The sequence below is a fragment of the Myotis nattereri genome (assembly GCF_964212035.1).
Source record: "Myotis nattereri genome assembly, chromosome: 5".
NCBI classification, from domain to species: domain Eukaryota; kingdom Metazoa; phylum Chordata; class Mammalia; order Chiroptera; family Vespertilionidae; genus Myotis; species Myotis nattereri.
The window spans coordinates 23,944,751-23,969,057 of record NC_138080.1 but is presented as its reverse complement, the minus strand read 5'-3'; the positions used below and the strand labels follow the sequence as shown (position 1 = coordinate 23,969,057).

General features: G+C 49.1%; 1 protein-coding gene across 1 annotated transcript in view; it reads right to left on the bottom strand.

Annotated features, from left to right (window-relative positions):
• Window positions 1-5,723, bottom strand: part of LOC308520158 (adhesion G protein-coupled receptor E2-like) — a gene marked incomplete at its 5' end in the record, with an annotated part of 46,605 nt that extends 40,882 nt beyond the window's left edge. Inside the window, 5 exons of the mRNA XM_081092699.1 lie at window positions 522-668; window positions 1,295-1,420; window positions 4,587-4,745; window positions 5,487-5,537; window positions 5,681-5,723. Coding sequence (XP_080948825.1) covers window positions 522-668; window positions 1,295-1,420; window positions 4,587-4,745; window positions 5,487-5,537; window positions 5,681-5,723 — 526 coding nt within the window. The remainder of the gene's footprint in view (window positions 1-521; window positions 669-1,294; window positions 1,421-4,586; window positions 4,746-5,486; window positions 5,538-5,680) is intronic.
• Between the last annotated feature and the right edge of the window lie 18,584 nt (window positions 5,724-24,307).

Below are 24,307 nucleotides of genomic sequence, written 5' to 3'. Positions count from 1 at the left end.
CTGGGGGACTTCTAACCAGGGAAGCTGCCGCACTGATAGCTACCATGCGCTGAGGCTGTGGGCTGTAGCGCCTTGCGCCCAGAGCTGCAATCTTGCCCTTATTAGAACAGAATCCGAGCCCTAGCCATTTTGGTTCAGTGGATAGAATGCCATTCTGCGGACTGAAGGGTCCCAGGTTCGATTCCGGTCAAGGGCACATGCTTGGGTTGCGGGCTCGATCCCCAGTAGGGGGTGTGCAGGAGGCAGCCAATCCATGATTCTCTCTCATCATTGATGTTTCTCTCTCTCTCCCTCTCCCTTCCTCTCTGAAATCAATAAAAATATATTTTTTAAAAAAGAACAGAATCTGAAGCTCAGCCCTGCCTGGCCCAGGTCCCCCTCTCCTCACTGCCTGCACTGGGCACACACCGTTTCTGAAAGTGCTGCCCCTTCTCTGCCAAAGCGCCTTATGGCAGCTGCCTTTCAGATGGCTCAGCAAAGTAAAGAAGAAGTGGGTCATTTATGAGATCTGAACTCCAAACCTTCACAGACGGTGTTGTTCGGGCCATTGGGGGAACCAGGAATAGGCTTCCAGCCAGGGCGGCAGCGGCACTTATAACTGCCCACAGTGTTGAGGCACTGGGTGGTTTTGTGGCAGGGTTTTTGTCCCGAGGTACATTCATTCACATCTGGGGACAAAGCCAGAGCGTCAGGCCCTCCCTGACCCCACTTCTCATTGCCTGAGGATCCCACCATCAGTACACATGGCACCACCTGGTGACCTTCAACTTAACCCTCAAAGCATGTTACGGTGGCCTCCCTACAAGATGGACATGGCAGGGACCATGGTCTCCAGTTTATAGGTTGCAAATCCAGGAGGGAAACTGAGTCATGAGGGTTGAACTTCCTGAACAAGGACTCCTGCCTACGTCTTCCTGACTGCTGGACCAGGTCTCCTTCTGGGAACCAAAAGTCACAGCTCTGGCCTAACTCACATGGGAATTGTTATCACATCCTCCAGTATAGAGGGTGCCTTCAGGGGGTCAGAAGAGGCATTTTCACCATCCCAAGGAAAGATTAGGAAAGGAAAGGGTCTGGGGGTGCTCACAGGGGCTCCACAAGGAAACCCCAGGCCCAGAAGGTCCTGCCACCGCCCTGCTCTGTGGCAGGACTTTTCGCAGAAGCGAATCCTTAGGCAGGGCCTTGGCAGGGAACCTCAGAATCTTCTCCTGCCTCCTGGGGCTGCGGGACCTGTGTCGGCTCCTTCCCCAGCTCCATCCAGTCCATCCTCACAGCGTCCTCCCGGGGCCTCTACCTTTGCACAGCTTTGGGTCCTCTGGGTTCAGCTCAAATCCTGGTGGGCACATGCAGGTGTAGCTTCCATGGATGTTGACACACTTGCGGCTTTTACAGATTCTGGGGTCCAGACATCCGTCCATGTCTGCAAGGGGAAGAAGAGGGTGATGGATGCCTGCAGCCGTGGGCAGCCTTCAAGGCTGGGAGTCACCCACGTTTCCTGGCATAGAAGTGTCTAGAAGGCCCCACTGCCTCCTCCCAGGTGAGTGATGCCTTTTCTAATTCACATGGAGGTGTCCTGTGGGTGAGCATGGTGGCCTAGGTGCTCTGTTGTCCAGATGTGGCCAGAAGCGGTCCAAGTCCTCCCTCTGACTCCCTCCACCACCCTCCCCACCCCAACCCATCTCCGGGCAGCTCCCAGGTAGGACAGGGACATCACTGCCACCTGTGTCCCAGCCTGAGGACTTGGGCAAAGGCCAGGGTGGGCTTTCCTGGAACCAAGTGCGGGAGAAGTGCTGCAGGCCCTCAGCAGGCTCCTTTCGGTGGCCTTGGTCCTGACTCCCCTGGGTGGTGCTGTGGGCTGAGCTCTCCTTGGAATCCTGGTGACTCTGGTGAGACAGCGCTCTCCCATCCACACGACTTTTGAGACTCCAGCCCATGGAGATGGACCGAGAACCAACCCTGAGCCTGACCCCTACCGGACAAGGCTTTTAGGCCGGGGCCCAGAATGTGAAAATGATGCCAGATAGGCCAAGGGTCACCTGGACAGTGGGTGCCAGGCCATGAGAGCAGTGGGGCTGACATCCAGTCATGCTTTCTTGGGGTGTGAAGGTGGCCCTTCTGATCCCCCTGAAGGCATCCCCTGGACTGGCAGGGAGTGATGAGAATCCACATGTGAGCTTGACCAGCGGTGGGCAAGGGCTGGGTGCCTGGAGCGGGGAGCAGCGGCTGATGGGTGAAGAGTGGCAGGGGTTTCTGTCATCTGGCTCCTTGTTCTCCCACCGGGGACACAGACCTGTGGGCCTTGCCTAGAGGGGCTCAGCCTCTGCCTTCTGTCCCCCAGTGGTATGGGCCCCCATGGCATGTGGGTTGATCTCCTTGGAAGAAAATTGAGCCTGAGGCAATGGTCCCTGATAATAGCTGGTTTCAGGCTCTTCTGTCCTCAGCAGGGTGGGACTGTGGACCCTGCTCAGAGCCTCCAGGATCCCTGGTTCAGCCTCCTCCTCCTCTCTCCGTATTCTGCACTAACCCCTCTTTCTGAGTGAGTCGAAGCTTCTGCCTGACCACTGCTGGCTCCATCTGCCCCTGCGAATGCCTGAAGCCCCTTCCCTGCTCCCCTGGAAAGTGAGAAAAGCCTGGTGATATGTGCAGGCCTGGCTCCTCCTGGGTCTCTGGTGAGGGGATAGGCCAGGCCAGCTGTTCTCTGAGCACCCACCCCTGGCGTATGGTCTCCTGGGATGTCCAACCCAGAGAGGGTGTGTGAGATCTAGAGGGGAGGCAGACCTGTTGGGCACCTCATCCCAGGGCCAGACTGGAAATACAACTAAATTAGAGAGCATTCACCAGGAATTACCAACTGAGGTCCAGCTGAGCATGTGACTTATAACAAGGAAGAACAGTAAACACCTGGTGACAGGTAGGAAGGGGGAGGTTGTGAAATGAGGGGAGCTGAGAGAGGAGGGAGCACTGTGTTACAACAGCATACAATGGAGCACAGATGGTCTCTTCAATAAATGGTGTTGGGAAAACTGGACAGGCACATGCAAAAAAAAAAAAAAAATGAAGCTAGACCACCAACTTACACCATACTCAAGAATAAACTCAAAATGGATAAAAGACTTAAATGCAAGACGTGAAACCATAAAAGTCCTAGAACAGCGGTTCTCAACCTGTGGGTTGCCAACCTGTGGGTTGCTCAACCCCTTTCACAGGGGTTGCCTGAGACCATTGGAAAACACATATATAATTACATATTCTTTTTGTGCTTAATCACTATGCTTTAATTATGTTCAATTTGTAACAATGAAAATACATCCTGCATATCAGATATTTATTTATTTATTTAATTATTTTATATATTTTATTGATTTTTTACAGAGAGGAAGGGAGAGGGATAGAGAGTCAGAAACATCGATGAGAGAGAAACACTGATCAGTTGCCTCCTGCACACTCCCCACTGGGAATGTACCCACAACCAACGTACATGCCCTTGACCGGAATCGAACCCGGGACCCCTGAGTCCGCAGGCCGATGCTCTATCCACTGAGCCAAATCGGTTAGGGCCATATCAGATATTTAAATTATGCTTCATAACAGTAGCAAAATTACAGTTATGAAGTAGCAACGAAAATAATTTTATGGTTGGGGGTTACCACAACTTAAGGAACTGTATTAAAGGGTCGCGGCATTAGGAAGGTTGAGAGCCACTGTTATATATGTGTTTTCCAATGGTCTTAGGCGACCCCTGTGAAAGGGTCGTTCGATCCCCAAAGGGGTCGCAACCCACAGGTTGGCGACCCACAGGTTGAGAACCGCTGTTCTAGAAGAAACTATAGTCACCAACATCTCAGGTAAAAATGAACAAAAATAGACCTAGAGACGTAGAAGCATGGAACAGACTGTTGAACCTCAGAAGGAAGGCAGGGAAGGGTGGGTGGGAAGATATCAACCAATGAACTTATGCATAACCCATGGACACAGACCATGAGGTGGTGAGGGACTGGGGGTGAGGCGGGGGTGGGCTGGTATAGGTCAATGGCGGAAAAAGGGGACTTAGGTAATACTTTCAACAATAAAGATAAAAAATAAAGAGAAAGAATGAGTCTAGTCTAAAAGCCCAACAGCCTCCACTGTGCTGTGCTCTATGATCACATGTACTTTCCCAGCACTGTCACTCCCTTTTACTAATGGCTAAACTGGGGCACAGAGCAGTGAAGAATGTGTCCAAGGTCATACAGCTAACAAAGGCAAAGTTACTTTTGTTTTCATTTGTGAAAAATAGGTGTTGTTTTTTTTTTAGACACAAAGCCACAATAATATTATCACATCTCGCACATTACCAGTGATTTCTGAATAAGTGTCCTGGCTGGCGCTGCATACACAGCTGTCAGGTAGCAATACCAGGACTTGGGTCCTTGGCTCTCATGCCACCCTCCTCCCTGTGCTAGTGGGACAGGCACAGGCAAACTTGTCCCCACTCAGCCCTGGGGCTGCACCCATCACCAGGGCCCAGCACCCTGTATGCCGCAGGAATGGCTCTGGTGACTCCAAGCGTCATGGACAGGGAGATGGAAGATGCGGGTCATTCTTACCTTGACACGTGTTCTCACTTGCATTACTGAACTTTGCTGCCCCAGAAACAAGCCTGTATCCTTGCATGCATGTGCAGTAGTAGCTCCCCACTGTGTTATGGCAGTCTGCGACTCTTCCACAGAGGGTCCCTGGCTTGCCTTGTTCACATTCATCAATATCTGCAACAAAACGGGATAAAGGGTCACCTCCCAAAGCCATGAGTGCCCTCAGGGCAGAGACCCTGGTCCCATCCCTAGCATGGAGCCTGATGCCCAACCAGTGTCTTTTGGAAAATAATTAGACTCAGGCAACATTGCTGTGGCTGGAGCAAGCCATTCCTGAAACCCACAAAATCAGCTCTGCTCTGCTCGGCTTTCTGTCTGTCACCTGGATTTGAATACAGGACCAAGTGCTGAAGTGGTGGGTGAGTGGAAGCTCTGCATCCCCCGCCCCAGTCTTCCCTCTGTACGAAGCCATGTTTATTCACTTCTCATTTTCCACCTTCATGTCTTTCTCTTTCTCTTTTCTCTGTCCTTCATGATGGCCTGAGAACAAAGGCTGAGGCCACCAACCACCATCCCGTCTCCATGTAGCCCTCCACCACCCCAAGCCTCTGTACCTTCACAAGCCTCCCCGTGCTGGAGGATGAACTCCCCAGATGAAGATTTGAATCCCTGATCACAGCGACAGGAAGTGCTATTGAAACATTTGGAGTTTGCAGGGCACCACCGGGGACAGGCAGCGGCTGTGGGACGGAGACCATGATAAGAAGATGAGGGCTGAGCCAGAGGCTGGGGAGGGGTGTTGGGAGGGGCAACCCTGAGCTTCCTCCTGAAACAGGCCTTTCTCTGCCTGGGCTGAGAGGTGCAGGTGGGGGTTGGGACTCTGGCTGGGGACTGAGTTACTCCCAGCAGACTCACCCCTGGTGCTCTGGGGTCCATCTTCCAACAGAATCAGCAAGACACACAGCCCTGGAACAGAGAGAGGGAGGGTCAGGGGGCACACAGAACAGGGAAGGGTGCCCTGAGGGTGACACATCTGAGGGAAGGGGCTGCTCACCCCTCCCAGGCTCAGGCTCTGTCCATTACCCAAGGAGAGAGTGGGCAGGTGGCACCTCCCTGGCCTCCAATGCCCATGGCCAGAGGGTCTGCACCCATCGCCTGACGGTGGCTTTCAGGAACTGAAGGATGGGGAGGGGCCCGAGCCTGGCAGGGGTCTTGGCTTCTGCTGACCCGTGGGCAGCAGTTCAGAGAACATACTGGAGCCAATTGGCCTTGGTTCGACTCCTAAACTTTGGTCAGGTACCTCAGTTCCTCAGTTTCCCCTTCTGTAGGATGGGGATGAAGAGGAGGCCCATTTTTCCTAGAGTGTGAGAGTTAAGCAGACAAGTACTGCCCGGTAGTCAGAGTGCTTACTGCCGTCCTTTCTTTATGTAAAAATGAAGGGGTTGGGCCAGGTGTCCTCTCAGATCTCCCAAATCTAAGGTGCTCCAGCCCACACCCTTCCTCAGGGACACAGGTGCAAGCACACTGCACCCACATCTGTCCACCACAACGACCAGCTTGGGACCCAGTGGTGACATTTCACACCTTGGCTCCCCGCACACAGGAAGATGCTGGGGGCTCATGTTAGGGGTGGTGTTGCACGGGCCCCCCAATCTTGCTCTGGCTGCTGCTCAGGGCACCCCATCCTAGGGCATGTCCTGGGGGTTCTCCTTAAGTCAGCAGGGAGTCTAGAGATGAGGACCTGTTCATCACAGAGACAGATAAGGAGACGGATGGAGAGAAAAATAAAGAGGCAGAGAGAGACAGAAAGACATAGAAGGCACTAGACTAGAAACTTGAAAGAGGAGAAAAAGGTGGAGAGAAAATGAAGAGATGAGAGAGAAACAGAATACACAGAAACGGAGAGAGAGAGGCAGAGTTAAGAAGACAGTGATCTAGAGAGATGGACAGAGAAATAGGGAACTCCTAGGAAGGGAGAGACACAGATGCCAGAGATTAGAGAGAGAGAGAGATGCGGAGAGATAGAGAGACTGAGAGCCAGATAGAGAAACAGAAGTGGAAGGGTGGGAGGGAGTGAGGAAGGGTGGGCTCCTGGGCAGCATGTGGGGTGCGGGGAGGGCTTGAGAGATCCATCCAGTCCCTGCAGATCTAGAGATGCTGGGGAGGCAGCCCAGACCCAGATAATCCAGGGAGACCAGATGGGGGCAGCGGGTGGAGGGATGGGGGCTAGGGAGGCAGGCAGGAGAGAGTCACTTCCTGGGCCAAATGAAGGGATAACTCATGACTCCCAATCCCCCATGGAGGGGCTCCCAGTCCCCCATGGAGGGGCTCAGTTGTGAGCATGGACGGTGCTACTGGGGCTTTGGGAGCTGGGGACCAATCGGCCCAGGACGCACCCTGCCAGGGAAGGTCACTTTGGTCTGTCCTACAAAGAGGAAGTGGGTTTCCACCAAAAAGAGAACTAACCAAACCCTGTGGCCAGAGAGGAGGGCGATAGGAGTTCTAGCCTCAGTTTACTGAGTTTAAGAGGGTCTCAGGGAGGGGCTTCCAGGGGAATTTTGGAGTTGGTCATTGTGAGCACAACTTGAAGAGCTGTGGAGGGTGCAGACTAGAGGGCCCTCTGAGCACTCAGTCCCAACGTCCAAACTTGATACCCCTCAGGCCAGCAGAGGGCAAAGATGCCCACACCCTTCCTGAAGCCCTCTTAAATTCAGTAAACTGAGGCTGGAATTCTTGTCTTCCTCCTCTCTGGCCATAGAGTTTGGTTAGTTCTCTTTTTGGTGCAAACCCACTTCCTCTTTGTAGGACAGACCAAAAATGACCTTCCCTGGCAGGGTGGGTCCTGGGCCAATTGGTCCTCAGCTCCCAAAGCCCCAGTAGCACCGTCCATGCTCACAACTGCCCTAGGAGACAGAGGCTCTGTTTATGTCCACTCTGCAGATGGACAAACTGAAGTTCAGAGCCCAGAAAAGGCTTATGGAGAAACTGGTGAAGAGGGAGCTGGGGAAGATGGAAGTGAGGGGTCAAGTTCCCCAGACCCTGCAGGGATGGGGTTCTCTGTGCTGAGCTGGGCTTTCCTGCCCCACCACAGAGGCTGCTGGGCCAGACCTCCACCTGGGACCCAGGAAGCCACCCAAACAGGAGTCTGGAGAGGGGTGCCTGGCCCTGCTCCCAGTCCCATCTGGTTTGCATTCCCCTAGCTGAGCCCTGAGCAGTCAGATTCCTGCCTGGGGCCCCTGTGGCAGGGGTGGGGCAGTCATTCTCTCCTTACCCCTCCTGCTAAGGATCCCCACCCCCCTCCGCCCCAACACCCAGACCCACCAGTGAAATAATAATAATAGTAACATTTACAACAACAACAATAATAATGTTACTTAATTCTCACTGTGAACCAGGACTCAACCCTTAACACAAGCCTGTGAAGTGGAGACCAGCCTTGCTCTGCCCCATTTCACAGACGTGGAAAGTGAGGATCAGGGGCTCTGTGACTTGGCCCCTGACACATCGCCGCCTTCAGCTGTGCTCCACACGGACTCGGCAAATTTACTAAAAATCATCTAATTGTAATCAAGCAACAGGCGAATTACATGCTATGTAAATTACACCTCACCTTGATAAAGCTATAAAAAACAGCTACGCCTGGCACCCTGGGCCAGCACAGGAAGCCCCATCTCTGTGGCCTGGGGAAGTTCTGAGTGGCACCTCAAATGTCATTTCTTAACTCTCTTTGTTACCTGGTTGCCCAGGCAACGAGCTGCCCTGATAACCTGATTACTGACAATGGTTAGAGCCACGCTGGGTGGGGCGGGAAGGGAGACAAGGGGGAAGTCACAGCAGAGCCCAGGTTCAACCCACAGCAGCAAAGCCCTTCAACGCACAGCTGAGTCCCCGCTGGGTCTCCGGGCTTCCCCTGCCACACAATGGGAGAAGTGTGGGGGTCACCCTGCTGTGGAAGGGTCCCCCTTAGCTCCCTAGCCCCCTCTCTGCTATCTGTTAAGAGTGACTTCCTGAGGGGGTCAGAGCACTCATTCGCCCCCTCTCTTCCACCTGCTTCAGTTTCCTCTCTTAGGGAGCAGCTTCCAAAGTGGATCTGGAAGGAGCTTGGAGATCCCTCTGGGGGTGGGGAACAGATCCTTAGAGCACCCGGGGGGTTCCTGCCCAGGCATGAAGGTACCCTGGCACTGACAACTGCTCTCCCATGTGCTGTGGCTCCCGCCTAACCATGTGGCTTCCTCCATGTCAGGCCCCAGAGCTGCCAGCGGTCCCTCCTATTTCTCCTTGGTGGGGGTGGTGTGGGGAGACTGGGAAATGGAGGCACCAAAGGGGTGCTACCAGGGGCTCCCTTACCTCTCCCAGAGGGTCCCCAAATTCTCACCATGTAGGATGTGAAAGGCGATGAGGCGGGGACCTCCCATGATCTGGGCAGGATGGTTCTGTATTCACAGGCTGTGCAGCTGTGCATAGTTCTGTGGCCTCTTGGCCCTTATACAGTGTGTGAGTGGCCCAGAACTGGTGGGGCAGCTGGAAGCCAACAGGAAGTGAGTGAAAACACAGATGGGGGAGGGGGGTGGCAAAAGCACTACCCTCCTCCTCCCCCCCCCCGCCCCCCCGCCCCCCCCCCCCCCCCCCCCGCCCACACACACACCACAGTGGAGTGATCTGCAGGGAATGGACAGTGGTTTCCTGAGGAGCGTGAACCTGTAGTTTCCGGTAAAGCTGCCCAGATGATCATTCTTATTTCTGGCTTTCCCTTTGGTCTTTCTATGATTAATATTAACTAGTTAATTAGGACAATATCACAATGTGGTTATTTTATATCTCTGAATTTGTAAGACCTGCCATGCAGGCCTCCCTGAGCTTGTCAAGTTTAGCATGTAGCCCCTTTTTGGTCCACACTTCCCAATGACACAAGGGTGTCTGGGACTGCCTGAGTCAGGCACATCCCTCCTCACTCAGTGTAAACGTCCAATGGTGCAGAGAACTCTGCAAGCTCTGCCCTGTCACCTCCCTGCCCTCATCCCCCTCCTCAGCCCCTTAGTCACTTGGTTACTGTATTCCTTGTGGAAAACAGCAGGGACGCTTGACCTCAGTGTCTGACCTTTGCAAGGGCGGCTATCTCTGCCTGGAGCACCTGGCCCTGATAACCTTCTGGCTCCCTCCCTCCTGTCCTTCATGTCTTTGCTCAAACATTCCCCGACCTATCTCCCAAGTCTGATACGTAATCCTCCCTCATCTGCAGCAACCCGATTGCTCCCCACTTTCCCCATTCTTTGTAGCACCTCATCAGACCCCATCATGGAACTTACCTGCTTCCCTGTTTACTGTCTGCCCTCTACCCCACAGACTGTGAGCCCCCAGGGCAGGACTTTGACCCCTTTGTGTCTCTGCACCTTGCAGGTCCCAGTGAGTGATCCCATCCCTGCTGCTGCCCCCACTGAAGGAAACCCCCTCGGGCTTCCTGATCTGGCCCCACTGGAGTGTCCACATTACTCCCCCTCCTTCCTTGAAGTTCCAGCCCCGCTGGGCAGCAGCCCCACCTCCTATCACTGCCACTAGTCGCCCTCTGTGGGTTAATCAGCGGGGCTATCGTGTCTGGCTTGCACCTGCCTTGGCCTGGCACCGCCCACTCACCTGCTCCACCATCCCACTGCGGTCTTGCTCTTGTCAGGGCTCATTGATGCCCCGGCAGTGCCTTCACTGCCACCAACTGCCAGCACTGCATTGCCAACGCCCACCATGTTCCATGCCGCCCCCTGGTGGTCAGTGCACAACATAGCCAACAGTCAAACTCTCGGTCGAACTCCCGATTGAGGGGACCATTTGCATATTAGGCTTTTATTATATAGGATTATATTATACTAGGGGCCCGGTGCACGAAATTCGTGCACTGGGTGTGGGGGGGGGCGTCCCTCAGCCCAGCCTGCCCCCTCTCACATACTGGGAGCCCTCAGGCGTTGACCCCCATCGCCCTCCAATCACAGGATCGGCCCCTTGCCCAGGCCTGACGCCTCTGACAGAAGCGTCAGGCCTGGGCAGGGGACCCCCAGACCCCTCCGATTGCTGGCTCTGCCCCTTGCCCAGGCCTGATGCCTCAGCCAGAGGTGTCAGGCTTGGACAGGGGACCCCCATCTCCCCCCTATCACTGGCTCTGGCCCCCGCCCAGGCCTGAGGCCTCTGGCCCAGGAATCATGCCTGGGCAGGGGACCCCCATCTCCCTCTGATAGCTTGCTCCACCCCCCGCCCAAGCCTGATGCCTCTGACCCAGGCTTCAGGCCTGGCAAGGGGACCATCATATCCCCCCAATCCCCGGCTCCGCCCCCCACCCAGGCCTGATGCCTCGGCCAGAGGAGTTGACCCTCATCACCCTCCGATCACCAATCACTGGATCGGCCCCTTGACCAGGCCTGAGGCCTCCGGCAGAGGTGTCAGGCCTGGGCAGGGGACCCCCAGCTCCCCGCGGTTGCAGGCTCCTCCCCTGCCCAGGCCTAACGCCTCTGGCTGAGGCGTCCGGCTTGGGCAGCGGGGACCCGCAGCTGCAGCGGCCCCGTGATTGTGGGCTCCGCTTTAGGCCCAGGCAAGGGACCCCTAGCTCCCGGGACTGCCAGCTTCGACCGTGTCCAGCTCCCATCGCTGGCTCCACCCCTACTTCCTGCTATCACTGGCCAGGGCGGCAAAGGTGCCTGATTCTCCGATCATGGCTGGGGGGCAGGGCAAAGGCGGCCCCAGGGCCGCCTTTGCCCTGCCCCCCAGCTCTTAGCTCCCCCCTGGGTTTCCGATCACTGTCAGTGGCAGGGGGCTTCTTCCTGCTTTCCCTTTCGCCTCCCTGCATTGTGCCTACATATGCAAATTAGCCGCCATCTTGTTGGCAATTAACTGCCAATCTTAGTTGGCAGTTAACTGCCAATCATAGTTGGCAGTTAATTTGCATATAGCCCTGATTAGCCAATGAAAAGGGTATCGTCGTACGCCAATTACCATTTTTCTCTTTTATTAGTGTAGATTATTTTCATTATCACAGCTGCAACAGGAACAAATCTCATAGTGGCTAATAGTCACCCAGCACTTACTACATGCCTGGCCCTCTTCCAAGCACTTCTACTCACTTATCTTCCCAGGAGCGCTAGAAGGCAGGTGCTGTGATTTGCATGAGATAGATGGGGAAACTGAGGCACAAAGTGATGAAATGACTTGCACAGTCACAGGGCACTCCTCCTCCCCACCTCCCATCTCCCATCAGAGGTCCTGGGCAAAACCCATCTCTTCCACTTTTGGACCATGTGGTCTCAGGCTGGTTAAGTGACTTCTCTGGGCCTCAGTTTCTCCATCTGTGAAATGGTCAGAACCTCGGCGAGTACAGGTGAGGGTCGTAGGGGAGTGAACAAGTTTCAGGGGCTCAGAGTGGATGTTATGTGCTGTCAACCCCAGCAGTTAGTATGGCCATCTTCTCTGCAATGCCCTCTGCTGTGCAGAAGACAAGGGGACCTCAATATCCTGCCCCCCCTTCTGGTGCCACCAACCCATGCCCAGCACCCTTTCAATCCCTAGGAGAGGCGGGGTCAAATGGGGTCTCTGGATAGAGGGGGGTGTAACAGGAAGCCCCGTGCCTGGGACACAGTGGCAGAGGAAGGGGCCAGCCATCCCCACATGGATGAGCCCAGCTGCTGGCTCCAGGAGCAGGATGCCCCAGAGAGTGAGAAAAGAGGATGGGGGGCTGCTGGCCAGTCCTGACCCCAGAACCAGGGTCAGGCAGGACAATGGGCCCTTTGTCTCCTCCTGAGGACTGGACACCTGGGTTCCCCCCAGGCCAGGCTTTCAGAGTCCCCTTAACCAGATACTCCTGGTCAGACCCTGCCCAGCCCCAGCTGGCATCCTCCTGAGCCCTGACCCCCACCCAGCCCAGCCCAGCCCAGCCCAGCCCAGGGAGTTGGGAGGCAGTGCTGACTGGGCCATATTTATAATTCCCTGGCACTGCTGAGGGAACTCCTAAATATAGGGTGTCCCCCAAAATGTATACACACACTTTAAATAATTATAAAGGCAGTGTTCATTAAAATACATTTCATTTTTAAAATTGAGCTGTCATATGTTCAACTGTGTATACATTATTTTGGGACACCCTGTATAGAAGCCCAGGTATTTGGGGCCTTGGCTTGGGGCAGAGTGTGGGTGTGGGCACCGCATGTGTGCCTCCTGGTCTGGGTTCCCAAGACTTGCCCAGGCTTCTAAGTTTCTGGGATTGGGACTGAGGGAGTCTTGGGGTGGAGGGTGTGGAGTATGTCTACTTGAATGTGGACATAGATGGAGATTAGGTGGTGGAGCCCAAAGTGATGAGAGGCAAGAGGCTGTGATGCCTTAGGGGGGGAACACATTTCTATCTACTTCACCCCAAGCTCCTTGACCCCAATCAATCTTTATTGATTTCAGAGAGGAAGGGAGAGGGAGAGAGAGATAAAAACTACAAAGTGGGGTTGAGCTGTCATCCCTGAATGTTCTCTGCTTCTAGGAAATGAAGGACTCAGGAAGCTGCAGGGACACCCCCAAAACCCAAACAAACCCCAGCTCCTAGCAACCCACGTCCTCTTCTCCATCAATTCTGAGCTCACTGGGGACTGGGATGGGGCTTGGGACATGGGCTGGGGGTGGGGTTGGGTTATAAGCATCTGCAAGACATCTGGGAAGCAGGTGTCCCCCCTTAGGTGGAGCATGGAGGTCTCCTAAAGGGACAGCTGGATCGCAGAGTGTCTCCAGCTTCACCACCTCCCAGCCATCTCCAATATTTAGGGAAGTAAGAGCTAACTGAAGGGGAAGTTATTTATTTATTTATTTATTTATTTATTTTAAAAATATATATTTTATTGATTTTTTACAGAGAGGAAGGGAAAGGGATAGAGAGTTAGAAACATCGATGAGAGAGAAACATCGATCAGCTGCCTCCTGCACACTCCCCACTGGGATGTGCCCGCAACCAAGGTACATGCCCTTGACCGGAATTGAACCTGGGACCCTTCAGTCCACAGGCCAATGCTCTATCCACTGAGCCAAACCAGTTAGGGCAGAAGGGTAAGTTATTTAAAAGGGACAACACCAATGATCTTTCAATATCTTTTTTAAAAATATGTTTTTATTGATTTCAGAGAGGAAGGGAGAGGGATAAAAAGATAGAAACTACAATGATGAGAGAGAATCATCAATTGGCTGCCTCTTTCATGAGCCCTACTGAGGATCAAGCTCTCAACCTGGGCATGTGCCAGGACCAGGAATCGAACCATGGCCTCCTGGTTCATAACTTGATGCTCAGTCACTGAGCTACATTGTCTGGGCACACCAATGATCTTTAAAGCAGCCTAGGAGCATGATGGCCATTAAGACTTAATGGTATTACATACGGACACATATGTAATACCCTTTGTAATACTTTAAGCAATAAAAAAAAGAAAAAAAAAATAAAGTTTAGAAAGCACATTAAAAAAAACAAAACAAAAAAACCCCCAAAACTGCATATTTATCCATATGTGTAAAATTGGAAGATTTTAAGAAATTAAATAATAAGATTATTTAAATCTTAAAACAAAAAACAAAAAACACTTAATGGAACCATAATGCTCGCTCAGCCACTGGATAGAGTGGATTGGAATATTACACAACAGTGAAAAAGAACCACAGGGGCAGGCAATGAGATGGCTGAGTCTTAGTAACATACTCCTTTCTCGATTTTAAACACTACAAACATGGTAATTTGCTTGATGGATTTTATAGTAGAATCTTATTTTTTAGCTTTACTGAGTTACAATTGATAAGTAAAATTAAAATATATTTAAAAGCATGACCTAATAATTTGGTTGTAGTAGAATCTTGAACAAAAAGAAGTTCCCAGAGCCCCATACAAAAGCCATCTTTGTCATAAAGTTCAGACACAGAGAAAATGAAACAAGATTTTGGCATACAGATGTACAAGAAAACAAACAAAAAAAATGAGAGAATAAGAAACAGAATTTGAGGTGGTGGAGGGAGAGAGCAGGGTCATGTCCCAGTTCTTGGTGGGGGGTAAATGGAGGGGGTCCTTATAGGATTAAAAATAAATAAATAAACTAAAGCTGGTCATGGGAAATTGATTCTGTGAACCTCAGACCCTGTAACACTCTTTCTGGAACTTTTAAAACGTTTTAAGTCTCTAATGAGAAGTGGTTAGAAAGTGGCATTGAGGAAGCACAGGAAGGAAAGATGGAAAGAGATGCCCAGGGTGTGGGTGGCCAGAGGAGGGAGGCCCAGCTGGGGAAGGGGATCAGCTGGGGGAGAGGGGAGGGGGCAGTGGAGGAACTGACAACGGCCAACAGGAAGCTGTGCGGTGCGGAGCTGGCAACACTCAGTGCTGTTTGGTGTCTTTCTTGAAGCTCGGGGCCTCTTCCCCATTCTGCAAGGGCTTCTGGGTGTGGCGGGCTGGGGGCTGACAGGATCAGTGACGATGGGCTCCCACCTCCCAGGGACCCTACAAGGGAGTTCCAGAATGTGGGCCAGGGTGGGGAAGGAAGGGGTTTAGGCTGAGTGCCCAAGTCAACCTCTCTTTGTGCCTTAGTTTCCCCAGATGGACCCCTGCTCCATCACAGGTTTTTGGGGTCTTGGGCAATGGTGCTGATGGTCATGACCAGTCTCAGAAAGAATGATGTATTCTGAGAGCCAGGGGCTTCAGTAAGAGTAAACCCATCCCCAGCACTCTATCAGATTGGGTGTTCCTTCACCAGTTGTATACAACATTTTGGCACTTCCTTAAAAAGTTAAACAGAGTTCCCCTATGACCTAGCAACTCAACTCTTAGGTATATACCAGAAAGAATCAAGAGCAAGGACTCCAACAAATACTTGTACACCATGTTCATTGCAGTGAGAGTCCCAGTCGCCAAAAGGTGGAAACAAACCAGAGTCCATTGACACATGAATGGATGAACAAAATGCGATCCATCCACACAATGGAATAATATTCAGCCACAAAAGGAATGAAATTCTGATAGAGGTGGTGGCCACCCAGCATGTAAATGTGCTGAATACCACTGAATTATTCACTTTTTATTTTTTTAAAAAAATATATATATATATATATATATATATATATATATATATATATATTATTGATTTCAAAGGAGAAGGAAGAGGGAGAGAGAGATAGAAACATCCATGATGAGAGAGAATCATGAATCAGCTGCCTCCTGCACACCCCCTACTGGCGATCGAGCCCCAAACCTGGGTATGTGCCCTTGACTGGAATCAAACCTGGGACCTTTCAGTTCGCAGGCCAACACTCTATCCACTGAGCCATACTGGCTAAGACTGAATTATTCACTTTTAAATGGTAAATTTCACCTCATTGTGAATCTCATCCCAATTTTTAAAAGTACACTGTGAGTGATGGCACTGTCCCCCACCCCCACCCTGGGCATCTCTGCTGTCACAGCCTCTCCTTTGTGCCTCACAGGTTGCCCCTTAGTTCATCTTTCCACTGTCTGAGATGAAGTAGACATTACCCTCCTCCTTTTACAGATCTGACAGTCACATATTCACTCGACAAACACTGCATCCCAGGCACAGTGCTAGGCTCTGGGGGTGCATGTGGGAACAAGCCAGAGCAAAACCTCTACCCCACGGGGCTGACAGTCCACGTGGGAGATCATGAACGTGATACATGAGACTGTTGTGGAGAATGTCAGGAATGGGAGCATTAAGCAGGCTAATGAACGGGGAGGGGGATGCTGGTGGGGGCAGGGTTGCCAAACTAAATAGGATGGTGGGGAGGCCTCACCATGAAAAGTGACATTTGAGGAAAGACCTGAAGGAAGTGAGGAGGCAAGAGCCATGAAGATATCTGGGGAAGAATGTCCCAGGCAGAGGGAAACGCCTGTGCAAAGCCACTGAAACAGGGGAGAGCCTGGTGTGGAAGAGCCTGGTATGTGTCTGAAGCAGAGTGTGTGTGTGTGTGTGTGAAGCAGAATATAAGACTGGAGAGATAATGGGGTGACATTATATGCAGCACACAATAAAGTTAGAGTTGAATTAAAAAATACTTAGCCCTCAGCTAGACTGGAATTGTCAGCCCTGTGCGGGCTCTTTCCTGTAACCCCCATTTCTGATAGCCTCTGCCGAATGCCTGGGGCATCAGAACTCGCCATGGCAGGTCCCCCTACCCCAAGAACAGCACAGACCTTTCCACACCAGACATGAACTAGGAAGGACCATGAGCCATTTTACAGGTGGGGAAACAGGCTAGAATGGGGTGGGATTATGCAGGATTACATAAATACAGGCAGCACTGGGGATCCTGATATTCTCTACCACACTGGGGTAGGAATGTAGACTCTGGGTAACTTCCTGCATCCAGCCCCCATCATCACTCACCTGAACCAGTGCAATAACCTCCCTGTCCCCCACTTCCACCCTCACTCTCCACAGCAGCCAGAGGGCGCCTGTGAGCACCCAAGACAGGGACCATTCCTGGTCTTCTCAAGAACCCTCTATGGCTTCCACCTCACTCAGAGCGAAAGCCCAAGTCCTGTCACGTGGCCCTGAACACTCTGCCTTGTCCCCATTCTGCCCTCATTATCTTCAGCTGTCCTCACATACTCTGTTCCAGCCACATAGGCCTCCTCACTGTTCCTCAACACTTCAGACATGTTCCCACCTCAGAGCCTTTGCATGGGCTGTTCCCTCTGCTTGCTCTGCCCTTCCTCCCCCAGACATCCACACCTTGCTTGTCTTACCTCCTTCCGGTCTTTGTTCAAATGTCACTTCTTGAGGATTCCAAGATGGCTGCAGAGTAGCAGGAAGCTACATCTGCTTGCTTCCAGCATTGGTCCAGGCTTATGGCTAAACTGCAGAGAACTCAGCTTGAAACACCAGTTGAAGTATAGCTGATCTGAAATATTGTGAATGGGGAGCAAGGAGAGGGTTACAGGAGGAGACTCAGAGAAGGTAAGCCAACTTCTGCAGCGGCATTGCTGGGAAGTTAGAAGGAAGGTGCAGCAGCACAGCCCATGTCCCTGGGAACATGGGGCCCCAGCCCCATCCAGGGTTCCCCAATTAGAGCAGAAGAGAAGGAAAGGGGAGCCCATTTTGCATCGGGCTATGGGAATTAGTGGTGATCAGGCTGTGGGAGACTCAGCCTGCACTATCGCAGGCAAAGAGCAATTGCTTTGTTACAACACCAGCCTGGGATGTTTGCCCCTATCTGTGTCTGCAGTAAGGGTCATGTGGCAGAACTCAGGGATGGTGGAGAGGTCTCACCAGTACACCCACCAGTGAAACTGAGGGACCCTTTATTCTCTAGAAGAACATTTAGCAGAGAGTAGGATGGGGATTGGACAGTGTGATCCAGGGAAAGAGGATTGGTCCTGCCCACCTCAAGCACAGGGAAGGCGCCTCTTCCCTCATCTGCAGAATAGCTAATACTGCCCTGCCCTGCTGGGACATGAGGCAAGTAGGAACAGCTCTGGATTTGAAATCTGTTCCTGTGTGGCTGGATCTGGTGGCACAGAGGACTTGGACATTTGGACTGGTTAGAGCCAAGGTGAGGCCTCTCCCAGTGGGGGTAGTCTGAAATATTGGAGTTACAAGCAGGGCTGAATTTTTAAAATTTTTAGCCCCTTCTTCTTGGGATGGTGGTGAAGGGTTGCCAGAAAGCCAGATGTAGCTGAGGCATTGGAAGGAGAGAAAGTGCCGGTCCACCATTCTACAATCTATAGACACCACTCTCTCTAATCCGGTCTATTTAAGCCATCCTGGCTAGGACCCAGATACCTCATGCAGGGAACAGTCCATGCAAAGTCTCTGGGGGAAGGGAGAATAGCTCAGAATAGTGACAATTAAGGTGCAAGACCTGACACAGACCCAGCCTCTGAGTTACAAGGCCTGCACTTGGAACTACTTGGGTTTTTGCCCTACTGTGCTTTTGTCAGATGGCCCATGGCTAGGCAAAGGCAGTGACTCACTTTAGCTTGGACTAGAAAACTTCCCAGGAGTCACAGGACCAACACACCAATGTGCCAGATCCAACAACATTGCAGTAAAATCCAGTGAGCTCCACAAATAGCAGATTCAAAGCACCTGTATAATAGTTGGCACAATGTGGTTGGGTGTGAGCTTCACTATCAGCAAGCCTGAGGTCTGAGACCACCCACAAATAAACAGCAGCAATCAAGACCCAAGTGCAACAGAAGGACTCACATAACCAACACAGAAAACCAAGCTACCCAGCTCAGAAAACCAAGGAGACTACAAAACTGGGTCCTGAAAGAAGGACACCCTACCAAGACTGGAAGGCACAGCAGCCTATCCAATACACAGAAGCAAACGCAAAGGAATAGCAAAAATTGGAGAACAAAGAAACAGGTCCCGAATGGAATAGCAGGAGGAATCCCCAGAAAAAGAGTTAAGTGAAATGGAGGCAGGGAATTTATCAGAAACAGAGTAGAAAGTAATGGTTTTTAGAATGCTCAAAAGCATGAAAAAGGACATAGAAACCATGAAAACAACCCGTTTGAAATGAAGAATAACATAGGTGAAATCAAGAATACACTGGGAGGAATTTACAGTAGGTTAGAAAAGGAGAGATTAAATCAGAGAATTAGAAAACAAGGTAGACAATATAAGTCAATCAGAGCAGCAAACAGAAAAATACTTAAAAAGCATGAGAACAGATTGAGGGATCTTTGGGACAACATGAAACATAAAAACATCCACATCATAGGGTTGCTAGAAGGAGACAAAATTGAGCAAGGGATGAAGAATTATTTGAAGAAATAATGACAGAAAACTTATATAACCCTGTGAAGATAAAAGTCACACAAGTTCAGAAAACACAGAGTTCCAATGAAGATGAACCCAAAGTGACCTGCACCAAAACACATCATAATTAAAATTGCAAACATTAAAGTCAAAGAGAGAATCTTAAGTGCAGCAAGAGAGAGAGACAGTCAGTTACCTACAAGGAAGCTCTGATAAGCCTATTACCTGATTTCTCAACAGAAACACTACAGGGCAGAAGCGAATGGCATGAAGTCTTCAAAGTAATGAGAAAGAAGAAACAGTAAATAAGATTCCTCTATCCAGTAAGGGTATCATTTAAAATTGAAGGTGAAGAGCTTTCCAGACCAAAAACCCACCATCATCACCACCAACAAACAAACAAACATAAACAAACACTAAAGGCATTTATTAACCCAAACCAGCATTGCAAGAAATATTAAAGGGATTTCTGTAAGAAGACGCAGAAAGAGGGAGAGAAGAACATAGACATAAAGAATAAAAGATGCAATAAATAAGTACCTAGAAATAGTAATCATAAATATAAATAGGTTAAATGCTTCAATCAAAAAACATAGAGTAGGTGAATGGTTAAGAAAATATGAAGCATATTTATGCTGTCTACAAGACAGCATATCAACCATCTTCTTGGATCACAAGAAGATGGCATGAAACTAGAAATCAATTTCAATAAAAACTCTCAAAAAATTCATACACATGGAAGCTAAATAGCATGCTATTAAATAATGAATGCTTTACCAAGGAATCAAGGAAGAAATAAAAAATTTCCTGGCAAGAAATGAAATGGAACATGCACCAACCCCAAATCTATGGGACACAGCAAAAAAAACGGTCCTGAGAGGGAAGTACGTAGCATTACAGACCTATCTCAGGAAACAAGAAAAAATCTCTAATAAATTATATAACCCTATAACTAAAAGAACTAAAAGAGAACCACAAGTAAGTCCCAGAGTAAGTAGAAGGAAGGAAATGATAAATATCAGAGTGGGAATAAATGATATAGAGACCAAAAGAACAATACAAAAGATAAATGAAACCAAGAGCTAGTTTTTTGAAAAGATAAACAAGACTGATGAACCTATAGCCCGATTCATCAAGAAACAAAGACAGAGGACCCAAATAAATAAAATCATAAAAGAAAGAGATGAAGTAACAACTAACACCACAGAAATACAAAGGATTGTAAGAAAATGCTGTGGACATCTATATGCCAACAAACTAAACAACCTGGGTGAAATTGATACATTTCTGGAAACATCCAATCTTTCAAAACTCAATTCAGAAGAATCACAAAACCTGAATAGGCTGATAACAACTGATAAATTTGAAGCGGTAATCATAACACTCCCAGCAAATGAAAGTCTGGACTGACTGGATATATAAAGGAGTTTTATCAAACATTCAAAGAAGAACTAAAACCTATCCTCAAGCTATTTCAAAAATTTCAAGAGAAGGGAAGACATCCATACTCTTTTTATGAGGCCAGCATTATCCCAATTCAAAAATCAGATAATGACACCACAAAGAAAGTTATAGATCAATATCCCTGATGAACATGGATGCTAAAATCCTCAACAAAATATTAGCAAATCGGAACCAACAATATATTAAAAAGAAAATACACCATGAGCATTTGAGATTTATTCAAGCAATGCAAGACTGGTACAATATTCTCAAATCAATAAATGTGATACATTACATAAAAAATGAAGCATAAAAATCATATGATCATATAAATACTAGTAGTCACAGAAAAAGCATTCAACAAAATCCAGTACCCATTTTTGATAAAAACTCTCAGCAACATGGGAATAGAGGGAACATTCCTCAATATAATAAAGGTCATGTATGACAAACCTACAGCCAACATCATGCTAAATTAGCAAACACTAAAAGTGTTTCACTTAAAAACAAGAACAAGGCAATCACGTTTGCTTTCACCACTTTTATTCAACATAAAAAAAGAAGCATTTGAAGAAGGAAAAAAAAATATCTGGAAGGAAAAGTTACATAATTTTCCTGACAATGTAAAATATTTTGAAAAGTCAAAACAAAATGAACATATCATGGAATCATATGCAAAAACCTAAGATATTTTAAGATTTAAAAACAGACACTGCAAAGGAATTGATAGCTGGTGACAGATTGCTCCAAGCCCCTGAAGATTTCACACTCCTCTGCTGTTAAGGACACTTGAGGAGGAGGAGGAGAAGCAGGAGGGGAAGGAGGAGGAAGAGAGATGGAGAAGGAGGAGGAGGAGGAGGAGGAGGAGGAGGAGGAGGAGGAGGAGGAGGAGGAGGAGGAATTGTTTAAGAACGTTTGCAGCATTATATCCTAAATAGCCTGTCCCATCTCTTATACTAATCCGCTCTTTGCTATTTCCCATCATTTATTGAGGAGACTGTCTTTGCTCCATTGTGTGCTCTTGCCTCCTCTGTCAAATATTAATTGACCATAAAGGGATGGGTTGGTTTCTCTACCCTCTTTTGTGTTCTATTGATCTATATACCTGTTCTTATGCCAGTATTAGGCTGTTTTAATGACAATGCCTTGTAGTAAAATTTGATATCAGGAATTGTGATACTTCCCACTTTGTTCTTTCTCAATATTACTAATTGGTGTCTTTTTGGTTCCATATAACATTTTGGAATATTTGTTCCAGACCTGTGAAATACGCCATTGGTATTTTAATAGGAATTGAGTTGAATCTATAGATTGCTTTGGCAAATATGGACATTTTAATAATGTTAATTCTTCCAATCCACGAACACGGTATGTGCTACCATTTAATTGTAACTTCTTCAGTTTTCCTTTTTAAAGTCCTATAATTTTCCAGGTGCAGGTCTTTTACCTCTTTGGTTAAATCTATTACTAGGTACCTCCTTTGTTTTTTTTTAATATAGTAAATGAGGTTGTTTTCTTAGTTTCTCTTTCTGAGGGTTCATTATCGGTATATAACAATGCCATAGATTTCTGGATGTTGATTTTGTATTCTGCAACTTTGCCGAATTCATTTATTAAATCTAGTAGGTTTTTGGTGGAGTTTTTAGGATTTTCTATATACAATGTCATGTCATCTACAAATAATGACAGTTTTACTTCTTCCTTTCCAATTTGGATGCCTTTTTTTTTTTTTTTTTTTTTTTTTTGTCTGATCACTATGGATGGCTAGAGACTCCAGTGCTATATTGAATAACAGCGGTGAAAACAGATATCCCTGCCTTGTTCCTAATCTTAGAGGAAATGCTTTTAGTTTTTGCCTATTGTGTCTGATGTTTGGCTGTAGTTTTGTCACAGATGGCTTTATTATGTTGAGGTATGATCTCTCTATTCCCACTTTGATGAGAGTTTTTATCATAAATGGTGCTGGATTTTATTGAGTGCTTTTTCTGCATCTACTGTTATGATCATGTGATTTGTAACTTTCATTTTGTTTATGTGATGTATTGTTGTGCCCAGATTTCAAGGTTCCCAGGACCCCCAGGGAGCCCGTCAGTCCGATGCAAAAGCAAAGAGTCCTTCATTTCGAACTAGTTTGGCTCCCCGACCACACTCACTGATACAACAACGGTAGCCCAGTGGCCGAGAGAGCCAGGCCTGATGGGATTGTGGGTTTTATAGTAAGGGCAGGGGAGGGGACTGTGGGCCCCGCCAATTGGCCAGGCGCGAGTCGGGTCTTGTTACACAGGATGTGGTCATCTCTCTGGCGCGCACGTCCCTTGATTGTCATTGGTTAGTTTAAAGAAATCCTGGGCGTGGCCAGCAGGGGCCTGGGCTTCCGGGAAGAAGGCACTCTCCTGAGCACATGGTGGCCGCCCCCAAAATGGAGAACCCAGGGCAAGATGGAGGGTGCAGTCCTCGCCCCCCCCAAGGGCGAGCTGAGCCCGGGCTCCAGGGGCCAGTCCGGTTGCCAGAGGTCCAGCAGATCGACCAGTTCCAGCCCAGACAGGAAGTCCACGTCCTCCATCCCGTTCCCGGGGGTGCCAGCGATCGCCTCCTCCTCCATCTCCTTGGGCGAGGGCACGCGCCCCGCCCCGCCGCCGCTGCTGCTGCGTGGGTCCGGTCCGGGGGCGGCGGGTGGGTGGCAGCCTGCGCCGGGCTCCCGCCGTGGGCTGGGGAGTCGGTGCCCGAGGCCACCAGCAGTGTGGTCAGGCCCAGCGACTACTCGCCCTTTCAGTATCACATTTATTGACTTGCATATATTGTACCAACCTTGTATCCCTGGAAAAAATCCCACTAGATCATAATGTATGAATCTTTTAATGTATTGCTGGATCCAATTTGCTAATATTTTGTTGAGGATTTTAGCACCTATGTTCATCAAGGATATTGGCCTGCAATTTTCTTTCTTTTTGTATGTGCCTTTATCTGGTTTTGGTATTAGGATATTGTTTGTTTTGTGAAAATAGGTTGGGAGACTTCCCTTCTTTTGAATTTTTTGGAATAGTTTGGGGACAATAGCTGTTAGTTCTTCTTTGAATGTTTGGTAGAATTTACACGTGAAGCCACCCAGTCTACAACTTTTGTTTGCTGAAAGATTTTTGATTACTGCTTAGATCTCATTAGTTATTATTGGTCTATTCAAGTGTTCTACTTCTTCCTGATAAAGGTTTGGGAGATTGCATGTTTCTAGGAATTTGCCCATTTTGCCCAGGTTGTCTATTTTGTTGGCATATAGTGGTTCATAATATTTTCTTACAATCCTTTGCATTTCTATTATGTTAGTTGTTAACTTTCCTCTTTCATTTCTGATTTGGATCCACTCTTTTCTTCTTGATAAATCTGGTTAAAGGTTCATCAGCCTTGTTTATCCCTTCAAAGAATCAGCTTTTGGTTTCATTGATCTTTTGTATTTTCTTTCCTTTCTTTCTTTCTTTCTTCCTTCCTTCCTTTCTTCCTTCCTTCCTTCCTTCCTTCCTTCCTTCCTTC